General features: G+C 35.6%; 2 protein-coding genes across 3 annotated transcripts in view; one reads left to right on the top strand and one right to left on the bottom strand.

The window, feature by feature from the left end:
• Positions 1-928: 928 nt before the first annotated feature.
• On the bottom strand, positions 929-4,077 carry LOC124643737 (vacuolar protein sorting-associated protein 37A). Its single transcript, XM_047182797.1, has 3 exons — positions 3,323-4,077; positions 2,512-2,818; positions 929-1,916 (listed from the first exon to the last, which is right to left on the bottom strand). Exons 1-3 carry the CDS (start codon positions 3,803-3,805, stop codon positions 1,786-1,788), a joined length of 921 nt encoding a protein of 306 aa, XP_047038753.1. The 5' UTR covers positions 3,806-4,077; the 3' UTR covers positions 929-1,785.
• Positions 4,078-11,278: 7,201 nt separating this feature from the next.
• LOC124643735 (fatty acyl-CoA reductase wat-like) overlaps positions 11,279-26,170 on the top strand; it is a 30,026-nt gene continuing 15,134 nt past the window's right edge. Inside the window, exons 1-3 of one of the 2 annotated variants that reach the window (XM_047182795.1) lie at positions 11,279-11,328; positions 11,539-11,746; positions 25,624-25,852. In XM_047182795.1, coding sequence (XP_047038751.1) covers positions 25,666-25,852 — 187 coding nt within the window. In that variant the 5' untranslated portion in view covers positions 11,279-11,328; positions 11,539-11,746; positions 25,624-25,665. Of the gene's footprint in view, positions 11,747-25,623; positions 25,853-26,170 lie in introns of both variants that reach the window. The other variant, XM_047182794.1, reaches the window with a different exon arrangement.

Here is a 26,170-nt window from a genome sequence, read left to right as displayed (position 1 = left end):
ACATTTATGTGATAAATAATTATCTCTTCATATATAATCCTTTATTGTTAATAATCAGTCAATTCTTTTATTATTACTAATCAATCAAATACAATAGTTATAATTGAAGGTATGAGACTATGAGTATAGTCTCAGAAATATTATCATTTTTCTGCCCTTATCCCAATTTATATGAGGTCAGCGCAGCATGTCTTCTTCCAAAACTCGGTATCAACTATCATCTTAGTATTTACTCCCTTTCTATTTTAGTCATAAATACATATTATAATCATTTGCACAATCCCTCCATTGGTTATTTGATCTTTTCTTACCTGCTCATATAGCCATCCGCATTTATACTCATGCCTACTTAGAACTTTGGCCGTAACATGTTTCTCAGTCCTCTGTATCAAATGCTCATATATTATGATAACCAATTTCTAATAAATTAGGTACCTAGGTAGGAGTATAAATTTTTAATTTAAAAATACTATAATGGGTGCCAACCCTAACACTGTTTTCGCAGTGGGCAATGTTGTCACTCCTATATTCACGCAACTTCGGGAATCATTGCCCACCTCATTATCTTGAAGATTTGATGTTCTAATGATCTGAAAATAGCAAAGAAATGAAACATGATACTTATTATTACTCTAATATTGAAATAACTTACCTGAGTGATGTCGTACGCTGACAATGTGTAAAAACGTAAAACAAGATTTTGGCACCACCTCACACTAGTCCTGCTTCTATCATGTCTCGCCGACGACTGAGTGAAGTTAACAACGAAACTAATATTTAGTGTTACCAGAAAAATGTTCAAGTTTACCCTAAAGATTAAAAAATGTGGTCAGCTTTATACATTTATTTAAAATTCATGATTTTAGTTATTTTTCGTGTTCGGGCAAAGATATCCGCTAAGGGCAATGTTGGCCGGTTTCACGGTACATGTTCTTATACATCATATTGTAACCATACATTTACACATGGATATCCTACATTATTTCATGCACGTCCAATAATCGGTGACCAATGTTTTGTAGGAGGAAAATAGAACAATACCGCAACGAACCCGTCCTACAAAAAGTTGGTCAGAAAATCTTAGTCAGAACGTCCTACAAATATCGGTCAGATTTTCTGTGCAACAAAAAGTCTGATATAGGCGAACAGCCTTATAAATACTAATTGCAGAAGTGTTTATAAATATCCAAACAAAAACACAACTGGGGCCCGATTCTCCTAAGTTAATAATATCAAAATTGAATAGAAATTGTTTACCAATCGTTTTCCAATGACATTCGATTGGTTTGCCAAATGACCAAATGGTCTATACGTTAATTTGCTCTAATCTTATTGCAATCGTAAATAACTTGCAGACATTATGATTTTATATGATTCATTTATATTCATTTATATGATTCATTATTGAATCACAGAAACGGATAAAAGCGTTTATTTTAAAGAAAAAATAGCGGAATGCCACATACGCTTCAATCGTAATTGAGTCGTGATTGGATCTCAGTCGAATGTGAATCGTATGTCGCGTACAATTAGTAGAATCGCGCCCTTGGGCGCGCTCTCATTAAATCATCAGTTATGATACTATAACCAATTGTGTAGTGTAGGTATTTAGTTCAAAGTTTTCACATTGCACTATCCCATTCAAAGATTACATATTTATCCTACATTTCAATCACAACACAAAATCAACAACAAAGCTTAATAAATAGCGCCATCTTTACAAAAATTGGCGGCAATTTTGACATTGACAGCTATGACAGCTGTCAATTGGAATGTTTTTTTCTTTTAGCTTTTGGTCGTGGCTCTGTCTAATTGTGCCAGTTGATGTGCAATCCGTTCTTCTCTCGCCCGTCTAGCTTGACCGAGACCTCTTTTTTCGGCAAACTTCGCTATGAAGGTTTCTACTGGCATGTTACCTGTAAAACAATAATTGCTATTTTATTACAAGTTTCATAAACAAACGTGCAGCTGTTTGCGCACGCGCATGAAGTAGTAACAGACATACACATACTCAAACTTTCACCTTTATAATAAGAGTGTGAGAAAAGAGAATAGATAAAAACTAATCTTCTCCACAAATTGAAAATGTTATACATAAAAGGGTAGTTCTGTTTTTATCATATTTGGCTTTAGCAGTTCAGACCTAGAGCTAAGCTAATTTAGCTTAGCTTTGTTCAGCTTAGCTTGCTTTAACTGCTTTTCATACTTCTGTACTTAGTTTGCATAGTTTGAGGTCTGCACACACATAGAGGTAGAAAACTGTGTCAGCTATGCAAGCTAAGCCAAACTAAGGCCCGGTTGTTCAAAGCTCGGTTACATCAAGGTTAGGGGTAAATTCTAGTTAAAGTAAAATTAATCAGTTTAAAATTCGTTGTTGAAGTACCAGTTAGTTTAACGCACAGTACAATTTCAGAATAAAATAAAAAAAAAACTGTCAATTTGACCATTGTCAAAATTGACAACGGGCCTAACTTAGCTTAGTTTTTGGTCTGCAATAAAGAAGACACATACCTGTCAAGAACTGCTCCGCAATAACCTCGGACTCCTCATCAGCCTTTAACGCAGCCTCCTTCAAGCAATCTCTAATCCGATGCGGATCATACATCTCCGCTAACTTCATATGCTTACGGTTCAACTCTTCAAAGTTCATCTTCATCTGAACGATGGTTGATATGCGGTCGATAACTTCAGTCTTTAAATCGTCTAACTGTTGCTGTTTTGCAATATTTTCTTGGGCTATGTTCTCGATACTGTTCATTAGTTCTTCCGTTTCGAGGTCCATTTCTACGAGTTGGGGGTTTACTTCTATTATTTTGTCCTGAAAATAAAAAAGTTTTGATATTATCTTCTTTTGTATTGTATGACTTTCCTCAGGGATAACTTATACTGTAAGATAAGAAAACTTTTTTTTTTAATAAAAGTTGGGGCCATGGTGTTTCTGTTGGTTCTTCTCAATGAAATAATCAAGTGTGATAGATATTTGAATTATGTGTGTAGAAAACTTATTTAAATCTTATATGAAACTCATGTGATTTTGTATAGATAAAATGTATATAAAGGCACATCCAATTTGGTTCATTTGTTTATGAGCTATAAAACCATAAACATACAGAAAGACACAGATTGGTACATACATACAATAACACACCTCTTTTGGTGTTTATTCTGTTAATCAGGAAGAAGAGAAACACAAATCAAAAGCCATGAGAATTGGTCCAGCTGATCTCTAGTTTCAATTGTTCAAATAAACAAGACTTGTCTTACGAATAAAAGTTACCATGGAACAGTCAGTTTTAACATATTAAACAGTTAAAAAACATACCTGTAAATCAGTATTATGCAATATCTCCTGCAACTCTTCAACACAGCAATCATTTAACTCAGGAAATATCATTGATTGTACATTAAAGTTCGCTTGAGGGCTCACATCATTACTTTTTGGCACTTCTTCAGAATTTGAGAGCTTAGGCATCGATTTCTGAAACTCCCTTATAATAGCTTGGACTACACGACCTAAATCTGAATGTAACGTATAGTTCAACAGACCAGGGGCACCTATAACTTGATTGGAGTTTTCACCAATCCACGGATGAGGTATCGGCGGGTTAACGAAAATTGAAGGCTTTTCATTAGGAAATTCTGGTCCTAGTACCACTGTTAAGCTCATATTTTTAGCGTCAGCTATGAATTCGACGCGATATTCAGCATTATCCTTCACTTCGACTACGTGATCGTTGAAAATTTTTAGCGTATCTATTTGACGTTTTCGCATCTCTTGTTCCCCGTAGTACTGCCGTGGCAGCATCTTTGGTCGCTCTAATTTGAAATCGGAACACTTTTTATGAGGAAGTAGTTGATTTTTTTTGTTTTTTATTGTCGTGAAATTATTTTATATGAAGTGTCACCAAAAACTGGCTTGAATTTCCGTTCTGATACTTATTTCAAAGAGTAATAATAACGTTAACAAGGAAATAGGAAACTTTTAATACTGTCCTAATAAATTCGTTAATGTTTTTACAAGAAATAGCAGACAGAATACAAAATATTTTGTACGATCAATCAATACATTATGTGATTAGAAATGTTTTCTTTGTTTAATTAAATTTTAGGTGACTGACAATAAGTACCGTTATAGACACATTTTCTTATTGGCTACAAGTCGAGCAGCGCGTATTTCAACCAATCACTCGTCGTAAAACTAAATAGCGGTATAGTACATCGACAGCGAGAACAAGTCTTCTCTAAAGTAAATGTCAAGTTGTCAAATGTCAAAACTGCGTTTTGTTCATGTTTTGTTCTCGAAACTCGCTTTGTTTTAATTTAACGTTTTAATTAGCTTTGTTTTAACATTTACTTTCAAAAACTTGTCAGCTAAGATTATAATTTTGAAATTGCAATATTAAAAAGCCCGACAGTTTTGTTGGCATTTTTGTATTAGGTATATTGTATTTTTGTAGAGGTATTATTGCTCTGATCGTGTTGGATGATAACTTTCGCATACGAAATGGCTTTCAACAAAGTTATTCAAGTACCTATATAATCGTAAGAAGTTTTAAGTTACCTACACTATATAATTTCAGCTACAGGTAAACTGGTAGGTACTAAAATTGCTGTTACGAATCTACCAACTCATGCAATTTCAACTCCACCATTAAATAATTCTGACAAATATTTTCAAAATTACAGGTCTTGGTTCCACGCGTGATCTTAGCAAATTGTTTTGGAAATAACAAAGCTGATAATCACTGTTATTTAGTTTAAAATGCACCAGCAATTAGATGCGCTGTCACGTTTAAAACGTGGATGGGCACTATTTAGAGGTCAGATGGGCAGTCTCTCCACGTGGCACATTGGTACTCAGCTGCATTCGGTTAGACTGGAAGCCGATCCCAACACAGTTGCGAAAAGACTACGCAGATGATTCAGAACTGGCAACGCACTTGATACTCCTCTGGTGTTACGGACGGATGTCCATTATTCCGTACCATTAAACAATAACTACGTAAAAAAAAACCTCCAGGGGCCCGATTCTCCTAAGTTAATAATGTCAAAATCGAATAGAAATTGAATCGCAATATGATTGCAATAGCAGTTTTAACCATATCGGGCATTCTGCTACTAATATATGACCAATCGTATTCCAACGACATTCGATTGGTTTGCGATTGCTCTGCTATTTTGGTGATTTTGGTCTATACGGTAGTTTGCTCTACAATCATATTGCAATCGTAAATCATTTGTAGACAAAATGATTCATTATTGAATGACAGAAAAGGATAAAAACGATTATTTCAAAGAAAAAATAGCGGAATTCCACATTCGCTTAATCGTAATCGAGTTGTGATTGGATCGCAGTCGAATGTGAATCGTATGTCGCTTAAGTATAATAGGAGAATCGGGCTCCAGTTGGTACACAGCTAAAGGTATTACCTACTAATACTAGCTTCTGCCAGCGGTTTCTCCCGCGTCCCGTGGAAAGTACTTCCACAGGATAAAAAGGTCATTCTAACTTATCTGGAAACATTTAATTTAGGTACATTTACTTATCAAGAAAGGCTTCAGGCTACTTTTATCCGGGTGCACATCTGTGCACCTATTAACTAATCCTAGTTCCCAAGGGATTCGACTTCGGGACTCGGGTCGCTCAAAAAAGCTAGTGATATTACACAATTATTACAATGAGTTCCTCATTGAGTGTTAATTTTATGACTTAGCTAAGATATTATTTATTTAAATATTGCACATACCTATGTAATTGCTTTAAATAATTACTTAAGCTTATTTACTTAGGTAATATTAAATGGAGGATAAATAAAGTTAGTAAGATTTATATTAAAACTGGACAAAATGTAGGTAGTACCTATTATTGATAAGTTAAGTACGTAATTAAATAAGAGTTCCCTAAGTTCATGTGTTAAAGTATATTTCACGAAAGAAGTCCCGCGGAAAATTGTGGAACTACCTATATATTTTTGTACGTATTTACTGAGCTATCGCATAGATAGACACTAGCGCTGCGTCTGCGGGACTTCTTTCGTGAAATGGATTTTACGAAACAAGCTAGGTACATACCTGCTTATACAAAATAAATACCTACTTATTTAAAATCCTACAAAAAGTCATTAATTTAGAAGCGCCTACGACAATAATACTACCGATAATGTCTGATCTCTTGCAACAAATTAAATATATCAGGCGTAAGATGGCTTGTTATCCATGTAGTAGCCTCGTAAGTGAGGTAAGTGAGCCATAGCTAGAACTGCGACAAGGCTTCAAGGTATTCCCAAATCCGTTTTTGTCTAGTCCACATTGGCAATCAAAACCCACCTTCTTACACTATGGGCTCCAGAAGGAATATGGTGGGTTTTAGTCAGTAAGAGTCTGACACTCCCTCACGCTGCACCCACACCGGGAGGACTTATTTGATGATTACCAACTTCGAAAAAAGATGCTTTCAGTTCCTTAAGGATTTGTTTTGACATCAAACGAAGGTTTTAAAGTACCTAAGTACGTAAGTAAGATTTTATCAACTGGGGCCCAATTCTGCTAAGTTAATAATGTCAAAATCGAATAGAAATCGAATCGCAATAGCAGTTGGAATAGAAAAAAAATAAGAGTTGAATCAAATACCAGTGGTATTAGTTTTTGGTATTAGAATGGAATAAATCGTTTTAACCATATCGGGCATTCTGCTACTAATAAAAGACCAATCGTATTCGATTGACATTTGATTGGTTTGCGATTGCTCTGCTATTTTGGTGATACAATCATATTGCAATAGTTAATCATTTGCAGACAAAATCATTCATTATTGAATGACAGAAAAGGATAAAACGGTTATTTCAAAGAAAAAATTGCGGAATGCCACATACCTTCGTTTCAATCGTAATCGAGTCGGGATTGGATCGTAGTCGAACGTGAATTGTATGTTGCTTAAGTAAAATTAGGAGAATCGGGCCCCTGATTCTTGGAAATGCGTATTATTTTTATGCTCGAACTTGACCCAAATGAATTTGCAAGAAAAATATGTTGATGTCAACATTGTGGTTTTTTTTTGTATATTGCTTTGTAAATATCAAGCACGCGTCATTTGAGACATTGAATATCATATCGTATATTATGATTTATCCTTATAATCAAAGTTGTGTTTTTTGCGGTTTACCTGAGTCTATTAATAAATGTAAAAACCAAAATTGCAATCGTGGTCAAAGTTACAAGACTATTTTATCAAGTCTAAACACAGCTATGATACGATGTTCTATCATGAAGTTCCAGTTCATATCTTCCCGTACCCGGATAGAATATCAGTTATACATTCTATACTACTTAATAAAATAAAAGGAATAACTCTTAGTTTGAAACTCCTGTCACTTTTAGAAATCTACACTCTTCTCGAATAACATAGGTTAATATTTAATCCCGGTATGGCTGTAGTTCCCACGAGACGCTGGTGAAACGGCTAGTGTGAAATAAAGAAGTTTCATTTCATGATGAAATAAATCCCCAGAACAGATACTTACTCGGAAAATGACGTACAGGAACAAGCTAAACTAATATTTTAACATAACATTTGCATGTAATACCTATGTGCATTTGTTTTGCAGTGTTCAATATTTGAGTAAAGTAATTTTCTGGTTACTTTGTTCTAGCACTTAGTTATGATAAATTCCTATTATTATCTGTACAAGTATGTGCGCAGTCACAGGTGCACTCACTATTCCGTCACTCTCATAGCCCGATGGGACGACAATCCGACACGACCGGAGAGAGCCAGGCGCTGGACTGACATTTACGCGCTCTCCGATGCACGGGTATATCTATCATCGACTTCCAGGTTTCAGGCAGCTTTGTTAAAGTTTCTAAAACCAACAAAGCTTTTTCGGCCTGACCCGGGGATCGAACGCGAGACCTTGTGTACAACATTATTCATCCTTTTATCTTTAACCCCTAGGTATTGCTTATAAAATCACAACGTTAAAGATATTACGGTACGGTATAATGATTATGGTATGATCACACACAAATAAACGAAAAAATGTTTCTTCTTTATTTTATAAGCATTACGTTATTATATTACCTACATTTTATCCCGTTATGTGTTGACAAAGGTCCATCACAAAGGTTGTTTAATTTTACAAGTGTAATGAAGCAGATTGAATTTTTATCATCATAAATAATCATATTATCCTTGCTTAATATTCTGTCTTTCTTTCTTTTACATGTGAAATTGAGGTTGTTTGTGACGCCTTTCATACTAAAAAAATGAATCGATTTGTCCATTTTTTTGCAACAAATGACCTTTCCCGCTGTGGGTGCAGCGTGAGGGAGTGTCACACTCTTACTGACTAAAACCCACCATATTCCTTCTGGAGTCCTCCATGTACCAGGGCCGCGGTAACTCGCGTGAACAATCCCGCAGAGTACTTTCCTGACCTGTAATCAAATCGAGAATTAAACGTGTACTTAAAACAACTGAATCTATTTGGAGATAGTTTGGGACCTTTTAAAATTTAAAAGGACATACCTTGTTATTATCCGGTGATACTTATTAAACACTTCATACAGGAGGGAAATCGCGAGAAAAAACTAGTATCGCATATATCTTTGTCATTTTTAGGTGGGAAACCCACAGAGGAAAAATTATGCTTCAATTTTACAATCTAACGGGGTTGTTAAATAAGTAGGTATGTAATTTCGAAATTGAAATACTTATTTTTTTAATATTAATCTTGCGTCACTTGAAAATGCTGCCATTAAATAAACTCTACCTAAATGTTTAAATAATAAGAGACAAAGAAAAAAGTAGTTTTATGTAAATTAGATTTTTGATTTGTTTTCAATTGAAAGTAATGTTACTGTTCAATTGAAGATAATGATTGAATTACAAGAGAAATATCATTATATAGATTTATAATACACAATTTACATTTTAAAAAAATATTTTTATTTAATCTAGTAGTCTATTAACTTAGTACTAATATTACAAAACTGACGAGTGGTTGTCTGTTAGTTTGCTTGAACACGCTAATCACCATTAGAAAAACTATTTCAGTGCCAGATAGCCCATTTATGAAGGAAGGCTGGGAAGGCTACATGTTTTTATCCTGTTGCGCGGAGTAGTATATTTTGGTTGAAGCTCTGCTGGTTAAATGTGTTTTTGTTTACATACAAATATTTAAATAAGACCTTCTATCTTTAAGGCCCTTTGTTAAAAATAAACATATTTATCACAAAACCCCAATGTTGCAATATCATTAATTAACAACATTATACCTATGTTAATTTTCATAAACAACCGATCTATTTCCCAATACACACGTCAGATTGACATAACATTAGGATTTAGTCAACAGTCATCTGACCTCCTTTGAGTATAAAACTCAAACCATCCCATTTTTAACCTTGGTAAGTAACATGCGATTTTTTCCGCGAGCTTCGTCACTTGTCCGTTTATTTCTTTTCGCTTAGATAATAGAACTAATTGGATACGCTATTGCTATACTTACTTTCATTTTTGCATAAATCTATACTCTATACTTCAAACAATAAAGAGGAAACCGATTAAAAAAATCTTTCACTGTTGGAAAGTTTCTTGAGTAACATAGGCTATATTTTATCCTGGTAAGGTAGTAGTTTCACCAGCGTCCCTTGGTAGTTCCCAAGGGACGCTGGTGAAACCGCGGGAAAACGGTTAGTTTTGTATAAAAGTGTCGCTTATGCTCTTCTAGCTTCCCCCAGCGTTTCGATCCCCTTGTTGAGGGAACTTCCGTACCCGGAATAAAAAGTACCTACTTAGCATATAATAAGTGTTATTCTGATGTGTAAGTAATAGTAAATGATATAACTTTTTGATAAGCAAGTACATGATTGAACTATCATAGAGTATTTGTGGCGTTTGCCTGCCAGTTAATTGGCAGACTTGGCCCAATAGGCATGATGACAAATTTTTAAATTCCTTTGTATGATGTAGGTATACGTCTATTTTATATGAAAAATTATTAATTTTAAGAAAATGCGAAGTTTTTTTAATCAAATAATTGCATTTTTCTCTGTCCACTTTGAATCCGGCGCGAAAACGCTTGTCAGTATCATGTCGTCACTTGTGACGTCACGACTGAAATTACGCAAGTAAACAACGCTCGTGCAATAATTAAGTTTTTTTGTGTTATTAAATATGAATTCGAAAGTGCATAGGTGTTGTGGGGTCCCCCAGTGTAAGAACACATCCAAAACAACTCCTGATAAGTTATTTGTGTACGTTCCTCACAATAAATACGAAACAAGTGGCTTAAACTTGCAAGGCGAGATTCAAAAGCAATATTGCCCAGGGTACAACTTTATTTTTGTGAAGATCACTTTGATGTAAGTTATTACATGGTTCTCTAGATTCTAGCATAGTTTATAATGTAAATAACTATTTCGAGGTTAGGTTTCATCTCTCATTGTTTTTTAATTAAACTAGTATACTTACATGGAAGTTTTAACATTTCTAAATTCAGCTGAACAAAAATCTTTATTTGATGCCAAAAACTTTCCCAGCATTATGATATCAATTCTAGGCAAATTAGCGCTGTTTGCCTTGATAAATCCGGGCTCCATAACTCGTGTTATAAACAATTAATTAATTAAAAACAAAGATCGCAGTGGAAGTTCACAATAACGAAATGTGACGTTCGCGCGCTTTCGCGCGAGTTGTTTTGAGAGATGACGTCACTAGCTCTGATTGGTGTTCAAGATATCATGGCGGATTGCCTTATTTCGTAATTTTATTTTATAAAAATACATATTAATCACATTATTAATAAAGAAAACAATGCGCGTTTTATATTCCAAGCTTCAAGTTTAATTTAATAAATATATTATTTTAATGATTTTTGATTACTGTCATCATGCCTATTATACTGATGACATAAACATCAGATTTCAAAAAGTCATTTATTCAAAGTAGGCTGCAAATCTGCACTTTTTGAACGTAAAATTTACAAAAGACAGTCCCCAAAACGTCCACCCTTCACCACTTCCTATGTGTTTTTGCTGGGAAGAAGAAGTGGTGGAACGAACTCCCCAGCAACACAATTCTGTCTGTATGGTGTAATGAACGGTTATGTGGTTCGTAACCCTTTTATGTGGTTATTGTGCTCTTGTCAATCAGTTGAGTGCTCCAAGTAATTTCGCGTTGACGTCGATGCAATGGTCAGTCAGACATCCCCACTTTCGTTGTAGGGGGGACGAAATCACGAAATTACTACACCTTCGATCACAAGCGCACCCATTCATAATCTGTCGCACTTTCGAGTACAATACCAGTGTCTTCTCGAATATTAAAAAGTAAATAAAAAAAAGAAACAAAAAAAAAAATCCGCGCCGGGCTTCGCGGGCTTTTCAAAAATTTAAAATTCGAATTTAGATTTTTATACATCTGTCATTGTAATTGACAGCTATTTTTTTTTTAATTATATTTTTTAATTGTGTTGTATCCGTAAAGCCCGGCAAGGAGTCTTCTTATAACCTAAAAAGTTTACTCTTTGCATAATAAAGTAGTTGTGCCGCCGGCCATTTTTATGTAATACAAGTAACAGTTGCATAACTATCATTTCGGCCTCATATTTTGGTTGTTGCGATAGTCGGTGGTTTGCCATGGATAACACTGTCCGCTTTCCAACGACAACTGTGTCCTAATTTAAAAATTTAAAAAGTTTGTGTTCTGTGTTCAAAAAGTGAAGTGTGTCAGGAATTGAGCTGTCAAGTGAGTTCTTTTTTTTAATCTATTTTTTTTCACTTTGTGAAAGTCTTGTTGTAAAGAGGTTTTTATCCATTTTTCTTATGTGTTGGCCCATGTTTAATGTTGGCCAATTTTAACGTAGTATTAGATAATTCGGTTGCGATAGCTTAACCTACTTTTTTTTAAATATCATTCTTCGTTCTTAGCGGTTTGAAGTATCTTGTAATAATGCTAATTAGTATGTAAATTCTTTCTTTATGTTTAATTTATACTGTTATAGAATAGATGATTATTTGATATTACTCAAAAGTGTGATGTCAGTCAATCAGTAGGTCAGTGGGTAGGTCAGAAATTAGGGCATACATTTTTCTGTTACCGAACCTATTTTTAACCGATTTCTTTTCATAAGTTCCGTCGAAATTTTCGCAGTTGAAAAAAGTAGGTCAGCGTACATTCTTGAGGCTTTTTGACACAGATAACGTATACAAACATACGAAATGGTTTGTTGGTTACAATCTGCAATATATAACGTTGGTCTAAGAGTAAGGGGATTGGCAGAAAGCCAGCATTCTCTTAGGAAACTTACAGTCAGTGGTATTTGTACGTTGATGTCTTTTACATTGGGGTCGAGCGTCACATGTGAACTTACGTTTTTCACGATTATAATTGATTTTAAATATAATAGTAGTAAGTAGTATATATTACTATAGAGCTTAACTTATTTAAATATATTTTAGGCTGTAAAATAAATAATGGATATCGAAAATGAATTATTATTTATTTGCTTTTAAATATGTCATTTTTCAACCGACTTCAAAAATCGCAGTTTAAATTCTACATTCTGTTACGACTATGATATATTTTTATTTACTAGCAAAACCATTTTTTTAACTGAGCTCTGAGAATGTTTTTTTACAATGATAAAGCAAAAAAGTTTTAATTTTTTCAGTTAACTAGTTCCACTAATTAATTGCAAAACTAAGGTAATTTAATTATTTAATGAGCGCTTGGGATAGGTAGGTATAATTTGTTGGTTTGAACTCTGTGAACATTATAATTTGCAACTTCTCTCAGGGATCAAGATTACTGATAACTGGGTTTATTGTCTTTTTTGTACTATCATTAATTTACTAAAATATAATAAAGATGATTTTTTTTTTGTTTTTTGTACGCTGAATGCTTCGAAACGGTTCGGATCGGTTTAGTAAACCGATTAAAAAAAAAAAAAACAAATCTACATTATCCTTGAGTAGGTAACATAGGCTGTATTCTATCCGGGTACGGGCAGTAGTTCCCACGGGACTAGAGCAGAACCGCGGAAAATATGTGTACTTATACTAACGCCAGTCTAACTAAGGGGTATTGGGTTGCCCGGGTAACTGGGTTGAGGAGGTCAGATAGGCAGTCGCTCCTTGTAAAGCACTGGTACTCAGCTGAATCCGGTTAGACTGGAAGCCGACCCCAACATAGTTGGGAAAAGGCTCGGAGGATGACTAATAAGCTTACTATTTCGTCTCTACCGTTTCACCCACGTCCCGGTGAAACCACTTCCCGCAACCGGGTAAAAGCCGATGTCCTTTCTTAAGATCAAGAGTCAAGACTATCTGTGTAGGGACCAATAGTTTTGGTTTGAATACGACAGATGAGAGTTATTTTCGCATTTATAATACTAAGATAATACAGATGCACTGTATAACATGTTGGGGTCGGCTTTCAGTCCAACCGTATGCAGCTGAGTACCAGTGCTTTACAAGGAGCAACTGCCTATCTGATCTCCTCAACCCAGTTACTCGGGCAACCCAATACCCCTTGGTTGGACTGGGTGTCAGACTTAGGTACTGGCTTCTGACTACCCGTAACGACTGCTAAAGATGTTCAAAGACAACTACTTAGAATCACTGTATATCTTTATGGACGAAAGGAAAATTATCAATTCATGGTTTAAATTCCAATCACTTAGGAATGCTTTCAAAATGTAAAGTGACATTGAAGATTTCCCAATTTCAATCGATACATTAAAACCTACTTCTTGGCATTGAAGCAAGTGTCTTGTTTATTTTAATTATTCATTATTTACATAAGTATCAGTTAATTTCACAACTTTATTGTTTATCTTAACCTCGTATGCATGTTTTTTAGAATGTAAGTAAGTTTCTTGGAAATTACACAATTTTAAGCTGGTTCTTTATCGAGACTTCTTTTTAACCAACTTTGCTAAGACGAGGTTGTCAATTAGGTTGTTTGTATTTAGTTTTTATCGCGTGTGATGCAGGTTTGTTAAGCTAAAGGCGATTCTACTTTACGAGATTTTCTCTATTTTTTGAACTTATATATCCTCCGAGCCTTTTTCCCAATCATGTTGGGGTCGGCTTCCAGTCTAACCGGATTCAGCTCAGTACCAGTGCTTTACAAGAAGCGACTGCCTATCTGACCTCCTCAACCCAGTGACCCGGGCAACCCGATACCCCTTGGTTAGACTGGTGTCAGACTTACTGGCTTCTGACTACCCGTAACGACTGCCAAGGATGTTCAATGACAGCCGGGACCTACAGTTTAACGTGCCATCCGAAACACAGTCAATGATAGAAAGTACATATAAACTTAGAAAAGTTGCATTGGTACTTGCCTGACCTGGGATCGAACCCGCGCCCTCATACTTGAGAGGTTGGTCCTTTACCCACTAGGCCACCACGACTACCTCATCATTTTTTGAACTTGTAGTCGAATAAAAAATAATTTATATATTTCAACACACGAACAGAATGTGACGCTTCGTTCGTAATTTCAAAAATGAATTATTTTTAAATCCATTAAACCAAGCTATGCCAGCATGAGTTCAAACGATTACTTACGATACACGATCACAAAGTTCGCGCTAAAATATATTCTCTTTTTATTGTAACTCCGAAAACCCTACAAAAATGATAAGTGTTTAATGAAAAATCGGAGACAGACGAGACGCGGTGGAGGACTTGGTGTTATAACATATTAGCGAGGTATTTCCCGCTGTTTCTCCTGTGTTGCGTGGAAAATGTTCCCAATACCCGGATAAAATATAGCCTATTTCATTCTTGAATTGTGTAGTTTCATTATAGTAAAATGATTTTTGAAATCAGTCGGTTTGGAGCCTTTAGAGCACAAAAACAAACATTTTTTTTCCTTATAATTTTACTATAGGTAGTGATTAAGCAAAAAGAGGTTGAAAAACATAACAATGCCTAAATTAATTGTAACGAAAAAAAAAATTGGAGCATTTGTTACTTTACGCACCAAAAACTATGACGCAATCTCCCCTTACTCTTTTTATCTCGGAACACAAATGTTTATTTTATAGTTTTGCTATTTGTAACTGCTTTTTCATATTTGTTCTAATTAAATAATATATACAAACTTACAACTCAAGTATTAAACAAATTAAGTATAAGAAAACTCACCCGCATAGTTGTTAGCACGTATCGTGCCCAAAAGGCAAGCTCATCATTATCCTCCGAGCCTTCAGTCTTACCGGATTCAGCTGAGTACCAGTGCTTTACAAGAAGCGACTGCCTATCTGACCTCCTCAACCCAGTTACCCGGGCAACCCGATACCCCTTGGTTAGACTGGTGTCAGACTTACTGGCTTCTGACTACACGTAACGACTGCCAAGGATGTTCAATGACAGCCGATGTTCAATGCTAGCCCGAAAGGCTAGCTGCATGGCACAATTTAAATAGCATAAAAATATCCATAATATATATAGGTCGGCCCTTTGATTAGAGGGACTTGTTATTCGACTTATAAAGCTTTCGGGTGCCGGAAGTAGTTTTGTCAGGAGGCGGGTGGAACAAGTTTATTTATATTTTATATAAATAAACTTTTTTATATTTTTAAAGACGTTATTTATCAAGATGGTTAATAAGTACCTTAAAATAATTGACTCACAATTAAGTTTAATCTTAGAATCGAGTGCTTTTTATCTTTTACAATCTTTACGGTTTTGCTTTGAGTAAATATATAATACGTAACAATGGTACGTATGAGTTATATAAGTTAATTCTTTAATAGTTGAACCTATTTTAGAAGGTAAAGCTGCCTACATCTATGTGATTAAGCTTTTCCTGTGGTTTCACCCGCGTCTCGTGAAAACGACTTCCCGTAGCTGGATAAAATGTTCCTTATGTATGTTACACCTGTACACTTACCCCGGGGAAACTGTTTACCCCGTGGATAGTGCAGCTCTTAAACAGTGAAAGAATTTTTCGAATCTGTTAAGCAGTTTCGGAGCCTTTAGGAGGGGTTCAAACAAATAAACAAACTTTATCTATAAGTAAACATCTTGAGTAACAATAACTGAATGAAGATGTTCTGTTTCTTCTCATTTGAGTAAATGACATTGAAAAACATTTTGGAACATTAAAAGTCTGTAAACACCAATCCGCCTCTCGCACATGTGGTGATTAACGCTCATTCCTTCTCTGCATGAGAAAAGGCTTGCCCTGCAGTGGGACTCAGTCATGATGATATGAAATTTTGGAACATTAACCTCCAGGTCTCTACGACCTTAGAACTTTATTTTTTTTAGTGGGAAACCATCAAATGCGCTCCACCCGCTGTGGGTGCAGCATGAGGGAGTGTCAGACTCTTACTGACTAAAACCCATCAATCATGTTCCTTCTTAAGCCCTTTACGTACCAGGGCCGCGGTAACTCTCATGAACAATCCCGAAGCCTAGACCTTGATATTTGAAATTTAAAGATACTATATACATTGGGCAACTTACTGAACTTTCTACCAATCTCCCAAGGTAGACTAGTGTCGAAATATATCGTCTGACTAACAGGTAAAAACCCAGGCAATAAGTGTTGGTAAACATTAACGAGAAAGGTTCAAATTGATCTAACTGGTAAGTGGTAATGTAGGTTGCGACTTCTCTGAACTTTACTGTAACTGTTGAAAATGCAATAGAATTTGCTGGGGAGTTTGTTCTACCATTTTTTTCCCCAGCAAAAACAAGTGAAGAATGTGACCATTTTGAGAGCTGTCTTTTATATATAAACTTGACCTTCAAAAAGTGCTAATTTTCAGCAGTGTCAGTTTCTGTTTCACCTGTATGTTTGTGCGCGATTATCTCACGATTGGCTGAAGCGGCTTTCAGCATAGTATTATATACAAATACTAGCGACCCGCTTCGGCTTCGCACGGCGTAACAGTATTTCCCCACTATTTGATGTATGTTATTTTACATATAAACCTTCCTCTTGAAACACTCTATTTGATAAAAAAACCGCATGAAAATCGGTTGCGCAGTTTTGAAGATTTAAACGTACAAAGGGACATAAGGGCGACTTTGTTTTATACTATGTAGTGATAATTTTGAAATCAGTATTATTTATTTAGCAAAAAGTTATCGAAACTAGTAAGACTTTTTCGTATCATCACAGACTATAAAACGTCCACTGCTGGACTGCTCCCTCGTCGTGCGGTGACCCAATACCCCTTGGAAAGACTAGTTTTTGACTACCCGTAACGACAGCCAGAGATGTTCAAATGACAGCCACGACCTACAGTTTATCGTGCCCTCCGAAACACAGTCATTGGTGTCCAATGGTGGAGTTTCAAATTAGTAAAGCTAAATCAATTGGCAAAAGTACCTACATCGAACTTTTTGGAAACTGACGCCATTTGCAATATTATTTCCTGAGTAGGTACATTTTAGCTTTGACAATGAACTCGCCATTTTGCAAAATTTTATTAAGTAGGTGTAATCCTTATATAGTTTTTACTACTTAATTCTTAAACTATATAATTGTATTGGTAACTCAAGAACAAGGTTGTCTCCTTAACCTTCAATCTAACAAAATTACTGCGGATTCCTGTAAAAAGAAACAATTCGTAGCTTATGGATGGTAGAAAGGATATCCAGAAAACTTAAGACTTGATTATATACTATACTTAATTTGGCCACGGCGGCAGTTTTTTCTAAGTAGATCAGCCAGCTGCGCAGGACATTATAGCATTTGCTTGGACACAAATGCACTCACTATCCCTTCACTCTCTGCGCGCGATGGGACGGTAATCCGACACGACCGGAGAGAGATCAGGCGCAGGACTGACATTAACGTGCTCTCCGATGCACGGGTGTATCATTCATCAACATCCAGACATTCCAGACTAAGGGCTGTTTTGTGAAAGTTTCGGCTCTGCCCGGGAATCGAACCCAAAATCTCAAGCAGTGCTTCGCGATAAAGAGATTTTGGCCCGATCCGGATTCGAACCAACACTTACTTATTGATGACGCGATGACTAGACAGAAATGAAGGCTAATATATATGCTTATTTGTAACGAGTCTTTTCCAAAATTATTTTTATTATTACCTATACGAAACTTTTTCAAAATCAAGGTTGTTTTGCAGTTTTCATTTTATTTCATTACCTTCATATTATATTATCTACCTATCTATCTGGCTAAACCCATTGACATATTAGAGGTAGATAATGCATTGAGATCTGTAAAAAATTGGGTATCAGCCTTTTATCGTCCCACTGCGGGGCTGCGGTCTCTTCTCAAACGAAGAAGGAAAGATTGCGGTCAAGGCGAAGGCGATTTCAGACTTAGTCCAGGTTTCGTCACAATTTTTTCCTTCACTTTTAGTCATTGATGTCCAAGATATAGACAAAGAAAGTGCACTACGAGTAAAATTACAGTCGTTACGGGTTGAAAAATACAAAAGGTCTGATTAACAGTCTTAACCAGGGTTTAGGCTATCGGCTTGACGAGGTAATTGGGTTGAAGAGGTCAGATAGGCAGTGGCATTATACAAAACATTGGTACTCAGTTGTATCAGGTTACATTGGAAGCCGACCCCAATATAGTTAGGCAATAGGCTAGGCTAGGCTAGGATGACTTATCACCATCATATTCATCATCCTCCTGCCCATATCCCATTATGTATTTATGAAACCGAAATAGCTTTTCTTATATTTCAAGCTATATTTAAAGCAGCAACAGACAAACCCAATTTTGTTACTAATTTTAAACACAAAATTGACAAGGCCTACCAATGAATGAATATTAAAAATAACATAAAATATTAATAAAATAAAACAAGGCTACCAACATTACAGGCCAAAAATATTCGTATTACTATGCAACGACTCGGAATCGAACGCCGACCCATTTCACTAACCTTGTATGAATGGTACGGAGCCTGCATACTAATGAACTATAGTGGGCTTGTGTAAACTCAGCCTATGGAGTGTTAAGTGATATTATATGCTAAGTTTTACCCGCGGATTCACCCGGGTCCCAATATTGTCGCTTACCGTAACCGGATGGTGAAAAAAACGTTTAAGTTGAAAATTAGAGGACAGAGCTTAGATCCGGGAGAAGGATTTATGATAGTTTTTGTCACCATCCGGATGCTTCTCCCAGTTAAGGCGACGAATTGGTCAACAATAATTCCATAACCGGCACGCGCATCTAAGGCGCCAAAAGGGGTCGGAGCGTCTGAGCGGGGCGAGGATAACAATACGCGCGCTAGCTTATAACTAAAAGTCGTAAGCGACAAAATGGTTTTGTAATTTTATTATTTTGAAATGATAATTTGATAAAAATTCCTTCTACAATTTTAAAGAGTATGTATATACTCAACTACTAAAAAAGTTAAGAGGCTTAAATCGGTCCCGTTTGCCCATAATATGTGAATCTCTTTTTAAAAAGAGGTATGTTTGATATATTTTTCTCTGTTATAAAAGTTACCTAATCATGTTTTGACGTCTAACAAAATAAGGTTTATATCATGAACTTTCAGGTGACCAAGTTTTATTTTGATCCGTTTTGTATTTACTGAGAAAAATTGAGATCCTTGGCGCCAAAAATTCCTCTTAAGCTATCTCCCCTCTAAACGGTAAACGGTTCATCCATTCTTGAGTTATAAAATGTGTAATTAGCACGACTTTCTTTAAATACATAGATATGAAACCTACAGGTATACAGTAATAGTTTTAATTTTTATTGTAAATATGTCTTATCGATCAATTAATTTGTAGCTAGGTATTAATATTAATTTCATCAATAGTAGTGAGGAACACCTCTACATAGCTGTTATTACTGTACATTGGAAGACCTACATATATGTATATAATAGTCGTAAGATAATATATTTCCTTACTGAAATAGAGTAAATAGGATTCTTTTTGTATTTTTTTGTTTGTAGCTTAAAAGCATCTAAACTTTGATATTAGTGCTTGTAAAGGCATGTAATACATAATTTGACTTTTAAACTACTGAAGCGATTTTATAAGTTCTTTCACTGTTGGGAAACTACACTATTCCTAAGTAACATAGGCTATATGTATTATATTATATCTTAGTACGCGAAGTAGTTCCTACGGGATGTGAGTGAAACCGCAGGAAAACAGCTAGTTTTGTAAAGATATTTTTATGTAAGTCGTGTAGTATCGATTTTAAAGGGGTTTCCTTGGATTTTGTAATTATTTCTTGTGATAGGTTTAAAACCCGGGAGAACTACTTTCTGGAACTGGAGAATGGAGTCTATGTACTTTCTCAAGCTCTAGACTACCCGTTCACTAAACTTTGTGTCCATCGGCTCAGTAGTTTTGGCGTGACAATCCAACAGACAACATGACTTGGTGACTACTGAGCGCTTCCAACCTTACACATACAAACACAATACACATATACATTTACACACACAACTACATCCCACCCGCTTTCATGAGATAAAACAATACCACCACATTACATTATTAGGTTCAAGTTCACGATATAAGTTATATAACCCGGTTTCACCTGCGCTGTCGCAAGCTCTGATCATCATATCATCATTAGTAGATCATATGCGAGGTTGGGTCGTAATGAGAATTATATTGCAATGGTTACCACTGCCTCGTTGGTTTGTCGTTTTGCGATTAACTTAAAAAACTACTTAACGGGATGTCATGACGATTTTTACAGAAAAGATTCATAAGGAATGTGTGGTAAAATTTTCGTTAAAATTTCACTTGAGGTTACCGTGGCTCTGGTGAGTTATGGTGGGTTTTAGTCAGTAAGAATGCACCTAAAGCGGGAGGGGTCATTTAATGATGCCTATCCCATAAAAAAGGTACTAATATTGTAAATGCTAAAATAACTCTGTCTGTGTGTCTTCCACGACAAAAGTGAAAAAATAAAAATTGTTACTTAGATAGTCTAGAACCTGAAAAAGGATATATCGTAATCTACTTTTTACCCAGCTGGGAAAAGTTTTATTTGTTTGTACTCTCAAGGCTTCTAAACTACCGCACTGAATTGAAAATTATTCCACTCTTTTAAAGCTACGCTCTTCCTGAGTAGCATAGGCTATATTTTATCCAGGTAAGGGCAGTAGTTTCCACGGGACGCGAGTGAAACCGCGGCGAACTGGTAGCTGATATATATTTAAAGACGCGATGTTCTATGTTAAAACTTCCGCAAATCTTAGCTCCCATGTTACTACGGATTTCCCTTACATAATAATATGAAGTAAGTCGCTCACTGTTATTGAGAAATAACTGTAACCTTAAGGCGAGGTTCCACCGGTGGGCACACCGCTAACAGTAACAAATTGCATGCTAACATTTCTAAAATGTCTGTAAATAAAAAAACAAGAAACAGTTAATAAAACCTGAGAGTATGCTGGAAAACAGCACTTTTCGAACGTCAAAATTACGTGAGACAGCCCCCAAAAACGACAGCGCTTCACCACTTTCTATGTGTTTTTTTTTTGGGAAGCAGTGGCGCAACAAACTCCCCAGAAACACTGACACACACAAATGTATCTTCTGGTGTACTCGCTCTCTAGCGAACTGTAACATATTTCTAACATGTCCGCGAAACTGCAACCTTTGTGCGCGAACATTATGCTAGCTGTGGACTTGTGCCGACACTTACTATTTTTAACACGCTTATATTAGCTTCAATTGTAATTATGTATGTAAGAAAATCTTGGAATCTTAATTTGACCTACTTCTCGGTCTTTGATTAGGATGAAATTTTGCACACGCTCTGAGTCCTGATGACAATACATGAGTAGCTAAGAAACGTTCTTACAAATCCAATTATGTAATCCAAAAATGTTTTGCGTCCTAAAAGCGTGTTTTTTAGTTTTTAAACTATTTTTGTTCGCGAGCAAACGTTCGCGCGAACAACCTTAGTGGAACCTCGCCGTTACGTTACTATATAAACGCGAAAGCAACTGCCTGTCAGATTGTTTGTCACGCTTCGCGAAGTTTTGAGCAAAATAATCGATTTTGGTCCGAAGATAATTTTTATTCCATTACATGATTTATTTCTTAGAATAATGTTTTTTTTTTGTTTTGGGTTAAGCTGATCAAGGTCAAATACGATTTTATTTTACTTAGTAAAAGAAATTACACTTTATATTTATATTGAAACATACAAGACAGGATGATACAGTAAAGGAAATGGGTCCTGTTACTGGGATATCGTGGGCCTGAAGCGCAAAAAGCTATTGAAGGAATGACTTCCCGCTCTCGGATAAAAAATTGCATTTATCTTCATTTAGTAACCCACTTTTACTTTTATTTAATACATAATAGCCCATTTTTTTTAATAATGTCGGGACACTTTTTCACACACGGTCGGTTAGCCCCTTGCTAAGTTATTAATTTGTGTTATGGGTGCTAACACAACTGATAAACTACATATAGCTACATATTTACATATTTAGGTAGGCTATGAGCAAATTTTTGTCCGAATGCACGAAGCAGTTCTCTCCGGACGCGGGTAAAACTGTGAGGCAAAGCTATGTGACTACATACCGCGATCAAATTGCTTGGATAGCAATATTAATGACTTCATACCTGAACGTGTTATTTTCTTAATTTTACTAAAATGTCTACTAAGCACTGTTGTGTTACGTATTTACTAAATAATATCAGTCGTTATGTGAAGTTTAAAGTGCATAGAATAAGTGATTTATTTTAAAATCTATACAAATATACAATAAATATAATACTAATAGAGCGGAAGTGTTTATTGGAACGTGCTAATCTCAGGAAATACCTGCCTGAAGTGTTTTTTTGTTAAAAAAACGTTGGGTTTTTCAATTAAAACTTAAGAAAAGTGTACAAGTGTATTCAACTTAAATAAACCTAAGATGGTTTAGTGATTACCTACATAAGTTTGTGCTTACGTATAACATTTTTACAGTGGGGTCAAGGTCAGTTTATTTTGTGTTCATCAACTTTTACTTTAAGACTACTTGGTCCCCACGGTTCACTCATCAGTTATCAGCCTTTTTATCGTCCCACTGATGTGCACAGGCCTCTTCTCACACAGAGAAGGATTGAGCGTTAATATCACAATGCGGTTTGGTTCACCCGTATCTTGAGGTAATTATTTCCCTAAATAAATGACAGTCGGAACAAGCAGTCAGAATCTCTGACAACCAGAGAGCATAAGGTCTATAATCATATCATATAGTCTTACCAAGTAGTATAAGGTTGACAACGTTACTGGATTGTGGAGGTCAGATAAACAGACTCTCCATCGGCAAAGGCTAGACAGGTCATGATGTTAGCACCCTAACCACCCCAAAAACTACTGAACCGATTACAAACATTCTTTTACTATGGGAAAGCTACACTTTTCCCGAGTAACATAGGCTATATTTTATCCCGGTACGGGCAGTAGTTTCCACGGGACGCGAGTGAAACCGCAAAACAGATAGAGACATTTTAACGCGTGCAAAGCCAAGGGACAGGTTACTAGTACTTCACAAAGTAAAACTCTTAACTCATTGATAATAACACTTACCAATTAATTTATGCCTATTTCGAATAATACAGGTTTTGTTACTATACTATTTCATTGACAATAGTTCATAAAAACTGGTTGAATATCAAGCTGTAGTGTGTTGAGATCGGCAGAGTGTGACGACCCCTTTTAGTCATAAGTTTGGCAAATCAGTTTTTTTTTTGTGGTATTGTGTAGGTGAGTTTTAGAAGGTTCGTTTGTTATTGAACTCAAACATGTATATAAATGTTTATTATGGGTTTCTTACCTGAAATAAATGAATTTTATTTTATTTATTTATTTATAAAAGTAGTTTTTTTTTAAATAAATAATGCGATAAGTGGTTTATCTATATTAATACTTTAAACTGAAAAGCTATTTTTTTTGCTAGAACGCGCTAATCTCAGGAACTACTGGTCCAATTTGAAAAATATATACCTATCCAATCTAAAAATCTTACAGTTTTAGGCCCATTGGCCCATTTATCGCCAATCGTACAAGTTCCCACGTGACGCTGATGAATGGGCTATCTAACACCGTACGAATTTGTCTTACTTGTAGCGCGTTCTAGCAAACAAATTCTTAAATAAATAAATAAAAGATCCAAGTGAACCTTCTATATCTCTCTGTTTGTGATATGTTGTCAAAAGTTCTGAAGTAATATTTGAACAAAATATGGCATGTATTATGTAGTAATTAAGTAAAGAGTTATTTTTCAATCAGTCACGTTTTAGAAAGCATTTAAATGAAATTACTGCATAGTGCATTGTCAGTTTTGTTTATGATTGATAGTGAAACGTCAAGGGTCCTAAATCACTTAGGTATCTTTATTTTCAGGCTACATTGGCCCATAGATACATATATACCTTAAAGACTAACATACATATTCTATTCTACAAAATTGTTAGTAAATCTATAAAAAAAACCCTTAAATCTATGTTAGTAACACTCCACTATGTACTATGCCACTGTACGGTCCTTTGGCACTTGCGCGCGGAAGCGACGGAACACCACCATACCTAAAAAGCCAGCTCTATATTGTTACACTTGCTTCTGCCAGCGGTTTCACCCATGTCCTATGGGGGCTACTTCGGTCTCACGGATAAAAAGTAGCCTATAGCCTGGTAAAGTGGTTTATGTATAGGATCGCTAAGAAAGCTACTCTATCTCTGAGTAACATAGCTAGATTTATTTTATTCAAATAATAAAAATAATATCCAGCTTTTTAGAATAAATCTAGATATTATTATAGTCTCAAATCTAGCCGAAAGCATGTAGAAACACGAAAAACAAACGACATTCTACTACCCAGCCGTGATAACGCAACCTGACCAAGACAGTTCAGTTAAATATTTGAACTGATTATATAACTGTGTTATGTAAGTTAACTTTGAGGGTTAGTGGGTCTACGATGAGTTTATATTACGTGTGCCGAATGCCAGTGGCTTGATAGGAATTCTTGGCTATTGCAAATGTGTTATGATGGCAAGTGATAGCGATTGACATTGGAAATTATTAGGCGTGTTTTTTTTTATTTGGAGTGGGTAAATTAGGTTTATTAAAGTATTTTAAACATTACCTAGTCTACTTTTATGATAGTAATTGATTGAATTAAAATAATTAATGTTGGAATATATTTTCCAAAAAAATATAATGTCGATTATTGTTTTGAACTAAATTAAACACCTTAATTAAAAATGGGAGATTACCAAGACTTCGCTGTCCGTCTGTTACCAGACTGTATCTCAAGAACAGTAATAGTTCTTGATATTTTTCAGATGAATGCATTGAAAGATCTATGAGTATAACATAAATATTAATTTAGGGGCCTCCCATACTAAAATCCTGATTTTTATAGATTATTGGCCTTATTACTTGGCCGGTATTTTTCATCACACATATAGGTAGGTATATCCTACACTTTATTGGGTTGCCCGGGTAACTGGGTTGAGGGGGTCAGATAGGCAGTCGCTCCTTGTAAAACACTGATACTCAGCTACGTCCGGTTAGACTGGAAGCCGACCCCGACATAGTTTGGGAAAAAGGCTCGGAGGAAGAATTTAGATACCCTTTACTACTTTTCTTATGAATTAATCTAATTAATAACTTTCTCTTTTGTTACAGAAAAAATGCAATAAAAAAGCCGCGAAATAACCAAAATCCAAGATGGCTGCCCCCCAGCTGATTTCTGTCAGTGACGTCATAAGTGATAATTTGAAGAACGAAAAAGAAATAAACTATTGTTCTAAATGCATAGACAATGTGGACGAAAATATGAACAATACTAATGAGAATTTAACAGAAGTGCAAAAGTTTTATAATGGGAAGAATATTTTGATTACTGGTGCCACAGGTAAAAAATATTTAATATAAGTATTTATCGGCACGGATAATGAGCTCTCGGCGGAAGAGTGGGGATCGCTTTGCGCACTGTACAGTGTACACATTAGGCAATAAATCAATAAATCACTTCTGCGCAGGTGAAGGTCAGGGCTCAATATCCTTGCCGATGATTATACCTACATACTTACAGGGGCTACAGATCTTTTCTCAAATTTTAACACGCTTTTATTAAGTCGAAGTAATAGAATCTAAGGTATTTAAACATTTTCCAAGGATCTTAGCCTCCCCAACAGGGCCAAGCTCTGCCGGGGCTGCAGGATTGTTCGAA

The sequence above is a fragment of the Helicoverpa zea genome, chromosome 28 (genome assembly GCF_022581195.2).
Source record: "Helicoverpa zea isolate HzStark_Cry1AcR chromosome 28, ilHelZeax1.1, whole genome shotgun sequence".
NCBI lineage: Eukaryota > Metazoa > Arthropoda > Insecta > Lepidoptera > Noctuidae > Helicoverpa > Helicoverpa zea.
This window is presented reverse-complemented; position numbering and strand designations above follow the sequence as displayed.

What these genes read in the sequence shown, in the direction of transcription:
- LOC124643737 (XM_047182797.1), bottom strand. Translation starts at nt 3,805, where the DNA reads ATGCTGCCACGGCAGTACTACGGGGAACAAGAGATGCGAAAACGTCAA. An exon ending in TGCATAATACTGATTTACAG is followed by an intron (nt 2,819 to 3,322) that starts GTATGTTTTTTA and finishes TTTTATTTTCAG; the next exon opens with GACAAAATAATAGAAGTAAA. An exon ending in TGCGGAGCAGTTCTTGACAG is followed by an intron (nt 1,917 to 2,511) that starts GTATGTGTCTTC and finishes ATTGTTTTACAG; the next exon opens with GTAACATGCCAGTAGAAACC.